This window comes from Miscanthus floridulus, chromosome 6 (assembly GCF_019320115.1).
Source record: "Miscanthus floridulus cultivar M001 chromosome 6, ASM1932011v1, whole genome shotgun sequence".
Lineage (NCBI taxonomy): Eukaryota > Viridiplantae > Streptophyta > Magnoliopsida > Poales > Poaceae > Miscanthus > Miscanthus floridulus.
This window is the reverse complement of record NC_089585.1, coordinates 127,224,200-127,234,085: the sequence shown is the minus strand read 5'-3', so window position 1 is coordinate 127,234,085 and position 9,886 is coordinate 127,224,200. Positions and strand designations below refer to the sequence as shown.

The following is a 9,886-nucleotide window of genomic DNA, read 5'->3' as shown; positions in this document are numbered from 1 at the left end:
GATGAGATGCGCTATGCGAGGTGTCGTTTTTTCGCTTGGTTCCGCATACCTTGCAGGATAGATCTTGTGAATCTGTGATGCGGATGCGGTCGTTCACGCCTTCACGGCGGCGGCGGTGCTCCCTGCTCTCGCACAAGACGTAACAGGAGGCGACGCGTTTTGTGACACCGCTGCAGCTGCAGCTGAGTAACATGTTGAGGAGTTGGTGAACCCCTCACGCCGCCGTGTAAGAAGCTTTTGCCTGGGGCGTGGTGTATGGAAGTAGATATTCACTCGAGATAGATAGATGCGTGGCGACCGGTGGGAACGTGGAGGCAGTTTCGGGTGGGTACACGGATCAATCCCGCGGACGTCACGTCTCACCATCGCGGCGTCCTAGCCATTGGTGTGGAAGTGCGTGAAAGGCCTCGGGCCGCGCGCGATGCCGGCACCCGGCACCGTCGCAGCCCTGCTGCCGTCACGACGTTGCCCGACCCAACCGACCAGCTCGCGCGTGTCCGCACGCGCATGGCTCGCTGTACGCGATGACGGCATGGTGGACAACAAGCGGGCGGGCGGGCGGAACGGAAAGCCTCCGCCAACTTGCTGTCGAGCACTCGAGCTTGTGGTGGCGGCAAGGGGAGGCCGCCGCGCAAGCAACCCGGGTGCCTCCGCCAACTTGCCGTCGAGCACTCGAGCTTGTGGAAGCGTGAGCTTCGTGTCAATGATCCGCACCCCGCGAACGAGGGGGGAAAAAGCGGTTTGGTAGGGGGACTTGTCCGCGAAGTTACAGGTAACGGAATCTGTCGCTGCCACAAGTATCTCTCCGATCCCCACGGGGATGAGCGTAGAAATCGTATGAACAAACCTGCAGGCAAGATGAAAGGAACGGCTTCCCATTGCATCCCCAATTAATCGGTGACTGACAAGCAAGCTGTGTTCCGGTGTGCAAGGTACGTAACCCAGAGAGGGAAGAACTCCACAGCGGCTATAATTGAATGAAATCCGATAGGTCCTGCGCAAGTATCTTGTTGCAAGCAAGCCCTGCATGTAAACGCCTGTTTTTGTATAATAAAAAAAAAGAATGACACAAGTGTAAACGCTCGTCGACTAGATTGCTTTAGGAACAAAGAAATCCAATTATTAGAAAGAAAAAATCGTGGTACATTCCACCCGGAGAGTTCACATTCTAGCTAGCCGTCAGGAACATGGAGAGTACGTAGTAGAGTTTGGCAAATTATCTGGGTGAGCCGAGCTCCGTTGTCAGCATGCAGCGAGGTACGAGAGTCTAGCTTGTAATAACAACATGGCCCAACTGGCTGGTCAGAATCACAAGATCAACGGCGTACGTGCGGTAGGCACGAGTCATAATTAATCTTCTGACCTCTCCCGATATGCGAGTAATGAAACTGGTGTCAAACTTCAAATATTCCTGTTCCAAATATGATGGCCGATGTATCGAATTTTGACCTTGCACAAGCCCATGGAATAATCAAGATGGGGACCCGTTAACCAACCTTCTCAGATGCTTCAGGTACAGAAATACATACCGGTACGCTGGAAGCACTACGCGGTACTACGTGATACGGACCAAAAAGTCAAAAACTTTGAAAATTGTTGGCGCAAGCGTTGAGTAGACAAAGCATATCATCAAGTGAAAGTTTAAGCCTAGTCTAAGCAAAAATTTATCCATGTCCACGTCGAACTTACTTACTGTGAGACCCCGCTAAATGGGCCAAGTTCGGCCGGTCGAGTGGGCCGGGTCGAATGGACGAGACTGTAGTTCTTGTCGCTGGTACTGTAGCAATAGGGTACTGTAGCTCCTATGTCGAACTTGAGGGGAACCAACTTAAAAGCCTGAGCGTAGAAGGAAATTAACTTCGGTTCGAATCTTTTGCGTGAAGCGAGGACGAAAGTGTAAAAAAGTTAATTAGCAAGTGTGATCTATTCAACGTGTATAGTGAATCTTAGCCGTCTTCCCATGATGGAACGTTACACTTACCTCCAAGAAACTCTCATCCATGGTTTGACGAGAGGATAAGAACTTACTAATCCAGTTTCCAGGCTGACAAGTTGGTGGTTGGAAAGCTGAAAAGTAAAGGAAGATTCCGATGGGGATTCATCTCCTTTTCACTGGAAAAATTATGATTCATGCTATTTTTCAACCTAGATAGACGCTGAGCTCTAGCCAACAGTTCCGAAACAGTTACTGCGAAAGTGTGTTCGGTTGGTTCGTATCGGTGCTGGTTCGTGAAGAAGTACTGCTGGCTGATTTGTGTGAGAGAAAAATATTGTTCCGACTGAAAATTTACGATCGTTTACGATAAGCCATAGCCAAACGAACATGCTGACATGTGGCAATTTGCACACGTGTCCATCTCACTATCTGAACGTGTGAATGCAGCATTGCAGCTTCACAAGAACAATCCTATACGATATACGACACAGAATCACCAACCTCCGTCAAGTCATATAATGCCATGTTTGCTTGGCTGATAAGTCATAGCTGAAAGTACCGTTGGTTGATTTATTGTGAGAGAAAAATACTGTTCGTTGGCTGAAAAAATATGGCTTATAAGCCAAGCGAATAGGACGTAAACTGATGCTCCGTATATTTTTATAGCATGAAAATTCATGTTTCAAACCATACAAAAACTCCATTGGAACTTTGAATTTTTTCTACACTGGTGGTAGAGTTTGGCCAAACTATACATCTATGTCCCATATCCAAAACAGAGTGCGCGGAGAAGGGATTTCTAATTCATTTATATTATTATTTGACCGATGCTATTAAAAATTACACTGCAAACGTGGAGGATTACTTCGAATCCAGCAAGCTGCCGGCACTTATCTTGTGTGTTTTACTTATGTTCCCACTGTCCTTTTACTAGTCGACCTACCTGGGTTGGTTGGCTAACTACCACTACGGCACCGCGTTCACGGTTTCATCCCATGCTTCTTCAGAGAAAACAAGCTCATTGCTGTCACTCTCACAGTTAAACAACGAAAGAAACCTTTCCGGAAAAACAAGGCCATGTTAGTGTCTGCAAAATTCTCCGGTGCCTAACTTGCCACACTTAGCTTTGTGCTTTCTTATTTCCTGGGAGCACCCAGGCCTTGTTTAGATAGCAAGTTTTTTTACTCTTTTTCTATCACATCAAATCTTTGGACACATGCATAGAGTATTAAATATAGATAAAAAAATAACTAATTACATAGTTTGATTGTAAATTACGAGACGAATCTTTTAAGCATAGTTAGGCCATGATTGGACAATAATTGTCAAATACAAACGAGAATGCTACGGTGCCAAATACTGATTCCTAACATCAATCTAAACAAGGCCCCAGATACAATTTTGCTTTGTGTGTTTCTTATTTCCTGGAAGCAACCGGATTAAGAGAAAAAATATCAGGCAACTGTATTTGAGTAAATCTATAAAAAGAAAAAAAATGTGTACCTACCAACAACAGCCACCGCACGATGGATTCTTGCACTAGTATATCCCACATGGGCGACATGGCACAAATGTCACGCAGGCGCCCGAATCGGATGCGCAAATTCACGAGATGATGCACCCGACCGATCAATCAACCGTACAACAAACTCAAAAAACGGAAAGAAGAACAAATCAGTTTTGAAGAAAGGGAAACATGAGAATGATGCTCTCATTATCCACAAAAGTCATCTCCATTAGAAACTCTCTTTTCTTGTTGTTTTTACAGGTTGTTTGGGTATTGCCTCTGCCTCCCTACGGTGATTTACGACGCCTATATGTACTGGCCCTCCTCTAGCGGCCGGAGAAACCGGAACCCCGCTGGCGACGCGGCGGTCTTGCAGCTGCAGGCCTCTCCGCCGCGGACACCGAGGTGGTAGCACAGGCAGATGGTCGTCCGCTGCTGCTGCTGCGACGTGGGCGTGGACACGGCGGCCGCCGGCGTCTTGGGCGGCGAGCACGGCGGGCCCACGGACAGGTCCAGGTCCAGGTTGAGGTCGGGGCACCGCGGCGCGTCCGTGCTCCCGCCGCTGCTGCTGTGGCCGTCGTCCGGCGGCGCCGGGCGCGCGAACATCACATTGGGCGGGATGGCGATGGCCGGGCGCGCGGGCCTGGTGGGTGCTGGCGCTGGCGACGGGAAGCCGGCGGTGCTGGACGAGGTGAGCCCGCTGCCCGCGGCGGCGCTGCCGCCGCTGAGCGGGCGGTGCGTCTGCGGGTCGATGCCGCGGCTCAGCAGCTTGCGCTTGATGTGCGTGTTCCAGTAGTTCTTGATCTCGTTGTCCGTCCGGCCGGGCAGCTGCCCCGCGATGAGCGACCACCTGCGCGATGCATGGGCCGACCGATGGATCAATCATCGAAGTACTTACGACTAGGAAAAGGAGTCCATCCAGAGCGACGGTAATGGTACAGTACAGGCGGGGTGAACGGCGGCCGGGCGCTTACTTGTTGCCGAGCAGGGCGTGGAGCTTGATGATGATCTCGTCGTCGTCGTCGGTGAAGTTGCCGCGCTTGAGGTCTGGGCGGAGGTAGTTCATCCAGCGCAGCCTGCAGCTCTTGCCGCAGCGGAGGAGGTCCGCGGCCTTGGGCAGCGAGCGCCAGCACCCCTCGCCGTACGCCTTGATGTAGGCGATCAGGCGCTGGTCCTCCTCCTTGGTCCACGCGCCCTTGTTCGTGTGCGCCTTCTCGCAGCACGGAGACCTCCCCATGCCTGCTAGCAGCTCCCTTGTGTTCTTGCGCGCGCCGCCGCCGCAGGACGCAGGTGTTTCTTGGCGGGCGCCTCTGGCCCTCTGAGCTCGAGTCGAGTTTGCCTGGAGCTCCCTCCTGACTCCTGAGCTCTGGTTTGGTTGTTAACGTATAACAGGGGAGGCGGGAGGAGATAGCCAGGCCAGGAAGCGGAGCGTGGATATATGGGAGCCGGGCCGGCCAGCCGGGGGGTGGGGGCGCTGCTGTGTGAGGAAGCGTGGATTTTCTCTCTCCCATTGACTGGACCCTACCGGAGGTGAGGCGTGTCATTTGACCGCGCTGGCCTGTAGGCGAGTCGCATGCCTCGCGCCTGATCATTCCGCCGACCTCGCCCGTGTGCTATACTGGAGTACGGAGTAGTTTTGTGGCGGATGGATCATGGGTAGAGCGGTGAGCGGCTAAAAAGGTGAGTTTGTATTTCTTTTGAACTTTGTAGCAAAAAAAGCCACCCCCAAGTTTAGACATTATTGCCAACTTTACATATGCTACTTCTACCGTCCTAGAGTACGTAGGCTCCGTTCCCTTCGCTGAAAAAACAAGTTAAAATATTATTTCGGCTGATTTGTTATGAGAGAAAAATATTGTTTTGACTAAAAAAACAAGCTAAAAAATACTTCCCTCCGTTTGTCAGCAACTTTTTACTGTAGCAAATTTGACCATCTGTTTTTTCTTCTAAAAAAATCTTAGATACTTCTATGTATATAACACTAATGAAGTATGTTCAATAAAGAATCATATATGTGAAAACTTGATGTATCTAAAAATCTTTTGCAGAAAAACGTATGATCAAAATTGCTACAGTAAAAAATTCGGTGACAAGTAAACGAAAATAGAGATAGTATAAATTATAAAACAAGCAAACATGCCGTAGTAGTATTGTATTAGACCAATCCGTCCATCATCCTCGGTGGAGTAGTTTGTTAGTTACGCTTACGGAACCCCTCTCATTACACGTGTACTAGCACTAGCTTCTCTTTTCACACTTTACCTCTCCCGCTAGTGCGGGAGACATTTTTTCTCCTGGTGGTTAGCTAACTCGGGGCGGGGCCAGTTCATGATTAGAAAAAGGCCGACGCGACGAGAGAAGGCGGGGAATCAGTTTGGTACTAGTTTCCAAATTCTGGTGGAGCATCCGCCACCGATTGGCTAGCTACCTCATGAGCTGTGCTGCCTGTGCTCGTAGCGTTTCGTCATGTGTGGCTAGTCCCCTCCCTCTTTAATCCCCATCCCTCTCTCCTGTACTCCTACCCCTGTGGGCTGTGGTGGACCGGAGCGGACGGAGAGCCAATAATTTAGTAGTCCTGATTTGGTAGTTCGCGCGCCAGTTAGCCGTGTAGGTTGCGGAGTTTGGTAGCGTTGGTGGGCTCGGATCGCGTAAACTAGAGGGGGGCCAGACAGCGTGTCCCTCCGGGTCAAAACGAACATGCCCGGTTGCCCCTTTCCGTTGGGAACTGCTCTGCTCGGGTGGACGATTGGGTGGGCCCGGCACGGCCGCCGGATCCGCCGTCCGTCCGATCGACGGCACGCAGCAGGGTACGCGGTGGATCGGAGAAGAGCTGTACTCCATGCATTATGGCTGGGCCTGAGAGAGGTTATCCGTCCGCGGGCTCTCTGATCCGAGTCATTTTCACCTGTCAGCATTACGAGGGGGGGCGAGTGGACAGGACTGTGACGACACTGTGACCGCAGACAGGTTGAAAAAACGGAGCGGCACCGTACTGTACACGGGTCGAAATTCGAAAAGGCGACACGGCGTTTTCAGGGTATTCAATGCACGGCAAGGCAAGCTACTGTAACTCCATTCGTGCGTCGCCATTACAGTACGTACACAGCTCGCTCAACGGCCCAACGCCCGTGGCCGGCGTGACATACACCAACGCTGACGCCGGCGATTACTACTGCTCGATGGTAGGAGACGTACACTATGCTAACAGTGCTTACTTTACTCACCTGTTCGCTGGTTGATTTCTAGGCTGATTTAGGCTGGCTGATGCTGATTTGGTGTGGGAGGAAAACACTGTTGGCTAGCTAATTTGGGCTGGCTAAAACCAACTAACGAACAGGCTGACTGTTTGCCTGTCCACCGCCCTAGCTAATGAGTTCTGGCGATTCGTCACTGGTCTCGTTGGCACTGATCGCGACAAAAAACAGGGGTGCTGCTACTAACCTTTTTTCTGAGCTCATGTTAAACTCCTACTACACTTCCAGAAGGCGTCCCGGGACGGAGATTGAGGGAGTCAACCACGGGCTAACAACCAACTCCAATCCCTCGCTAGAAACTGGAAATCTTTGCGCAGATTCGCGCGTGCATTGAAGATCCGAAACTGGAAATGCAAGAGGTAGAGGTGGTAGTAGCGAAGCTAGTACGGAGGAAAACGACTGGATGAAAGGGTGGTGAGCCAGTTGAGGTCGATTGGGCGGGCGAGCATGCGAGCTCAATCAAAATGCCAAAAGGGCCTTCTCGAGCCTGGTCCCACGCCGGTGAAAGCAGTCGCGTACTCGCGTGCTCTTGGCACCAAAGTCCGCGGCGAGGCGTCGTCAGCTGGGGCTCGGAACAGTGGCGAATCTCCCGTATGCATTGAATGCCGGCACTTTGGCAGTGAAATCAGCGCGCGCCGCCTGCAGGCATGCAGTTGCCAGTTGCAGGCTGCGGCGTGCTCTCACCAATCACCAGAGGGTGACAGGGATTCGGTCGGATCGTCGGACTGGGTAGGCAGGATGCAGTGAATGCTTGTCGCATCAGCTGGATCAGCGCCTGACTTCAGAAGGAAGGCATGGAGCCGACGACGGTCTTCCTTCTTTGTCATCTTGTTCTGTGTAGATAAGTGATGGCATGAGCGAAAAAAATGTTTAAAAAAAGGTGTTCTTTTCATGTAAAAAAAACGGACGTGAATTAATATCTCGATGAAGTTAAATAATAGGTTTGGCATCTTTGCCGTGTAATTTAGTGTCGGTTGTTGTGTTCCATGGGATGTGCGATCACCATCAGTGCCTGCGGAACCGACACGGGCTAGCAGGAAACGAACAGTGAATTTAGGGGCCGCCCGACTGTACTGGATTCGCCGGGATCGGGCCGGTCGGGCGCACGTAGCTTTCAGCCAAGTGCATGCCAAAAGGCAGCAAGGATGTCCCAATTAAGCACGAACCACCGCCGTATCCGACGGGTGCAAATGCAAGTGCGACGCGACCGTCCCATCCGCCGCTCCAGCTCCAGCTCCATTCCATTCCTCCATCCATCCGCCCAGGCAGCAGAGCACAGCACGACGATCGGTTGGTGCGAAGTGCCTGACCTGCCTGGTGCCTGGGCGCACGCGGCGCCCGGGTTTGGTACGGGGTCAAGGCCTCGCAAGCGCAGCTTCGCCGGCCCGTGACGCCCCGGGGCCCCCCTCTCCCGGGCAACCGGGCTCCCACCACCACGCGCGCACCCGGTGGGCGCGAGCGTCCCAACAAGCGAGCAGATGCGCGTCGCGCCCGTGCTCTCGCTCTCGCTCTCGCCCTCGCCCGCCTGGATCACTCTGCCTTGGGCCCTCGCGCAGCTAGGTGCCGCGGTGCCGTAGCTGGGGGGTTGGTGCGGAGTCTCCAGTACTGCACTCCCCGTAGAATTGTTGTCGTGATTAGGTTGGTTGGTTGGTGCCATGTCCTGGCTACGTACGTCCGTCGACGACGTGCGTGGATGCACGCGTACAGGTACCAAGGCCTCCTACTGCTAGACTACATTGATCGGTACCGGATTTTATGTAGAGGCAGAATGGTCCGCGCATGGCTGTGGTTCGGTCCCCGGTAAGGTCCATCACTGGTGACATTACCAGTGCAACCATGGGTTTGTACCGTACCTATACGTGCGCGCTGTTCGTCTTCGCATTTACCACTCGGGTACGGTTCAGTGCATGAGACAACTCGTCCTCGCGAGCTCGACCTGGCAGAGGATAGCACGCGGTTAGTTAAGCTAAGCTAGGGACTAGTGACTTTATTCGAACTGCTACGCCGCTACGGTGAAGTGATGACTCAAGTCGTTATCCGGCTCGCATAAAGTCCTCCACGCAGGACATACGTATTACGACGCCAGAGGTACGGTTGCATTTCCTTCCCCTTTTTCGGTTCGACGAATGGGTTTCAGATTAACGTACACCGTGCGATACAGAGTTTTCTCGAAGTATGTCTTGGCATCAAACAACACAGCGTAAGTTTCGTGTCCAGGTTCAAAGCTAGAATTATATTTTTCTCTCGACGGAGAGAGTAGAACGGAAAGCGTGTTTAAGAAATGGCCTCAGACTATTCCTTCCTTTTATTTGTCCCCCGCTTGCCCGTTCCGTGCGTGCATAGCACGGGGATGGCAGCGCAGGGAGACTCCACCCAAGTCAACGACACATCGAATGCTGATTGCCGGGGTGCCGACTGGACACCGCCGACCGTTTCGTTCGGAATCAGGGGAGGATCTCTGCCAGCCTGCCTGGTCAGATATCAGGCCTTCGGCAGTGTGCGAGTGGTGCCCAAAAATCATCGGCCTCCACGTATGAACTCTAGCACCACTCCAGTTAGCTCACAGTGGTATACAATACCAAGCATCACTTGTGGGATCCGTCAATCCAGTTAAAAGTAAATAAAAAAGCAGATGCCGTACTCAGCCAGCCTTGCACAGGTCTTGTCGTCTTCATCTCAATGGGTATGAAGGAAACAATATTTTATCAATCTGGCATCAGTTGGCATCGGTGAAAGTACTTGCTCCGCTCTCCGTTTTGTTGGCATCGCTCAAAATTGGCTACACTAGTTGCAATGGAGGGAGTGGTGCTACGATCCTCTCTCTCCTCTTTTAGGCATTACTCAAAGAGCAACATTGTGGAGGGCCTTAGGAGCCAACTCGTCAAATTTTACCGTGGAGACTGGACAGTGGATTCTGGTCCCCGTTGATCAGGTTTTTCTCTAGCCATATGTTAAGGAAGCAGTGCTGTCAGTTCACAATCTGGTGGACCATCGATGTAGTGAGTCGAGTCCAGCGAGTCAAGGTGTTTACTCGTTCAATTCTACAAGTTGGAAGGAAACAGCGGTTGCTTACTGTAATAGAAAACGCTAGCGAATGTGGCACGGTCATAGTGAGCTAGTAGTGACAGTGCAATACAATACATGCTCCTAGTAGTAATTGATCAATTCATAGATGGAAGTAGGAGAAAC

General features: G+C 51.9%; 1 protein-coding gene across 1 annotated transcript; it reads right to left on the bottom strand.

Annotated features, from left to right (window-relative positions):
- Positions 1-3,596: 3,596 nt before the first annotated feature.
- LOC136459533 (myb-related protein 308-like) lies at positions 3,597-4,865 on the bottom strand. The gene is made up of 2 exons (XM_066459380.1): positions 4,418-4,865; positions 3,597-4,293 (listed from the first exon to the last, which is right to left on the bottom strand). The coding sequence occupies exons 1-2, from the start codon at positions 4,678-4,680 to the stop codon at positions 3,750-3,752; spliced, it is 807 nt and encodes a 268-aa protein (XP_066315477.1). The 5' UTR covers positions 4,681-4,865; the 3' UTR covers positions 3,597-3,749.
- Between the last annotated feature and the right edge of the window lie 5,021 nt (positions 4,866-9,886).

Bases quoted from the DNA above. Each gene is read 5' to 3' on its own strand.
- LOC136459533 (XM_066459380.1), bottom strand. From the start codon at position 4,680: ATGGGGAGGTCTCCGTGCTGCGAGAAGGCGCACACGAACAAGGGCGCG. The intron at 4,294-4,417 runs GTAAGCGCCCGG...TGCATCGCGCAG, and splicing joins CACGCCCTGCTCGGCAACAA to GTGGTCGCTCATCGCGGGGC.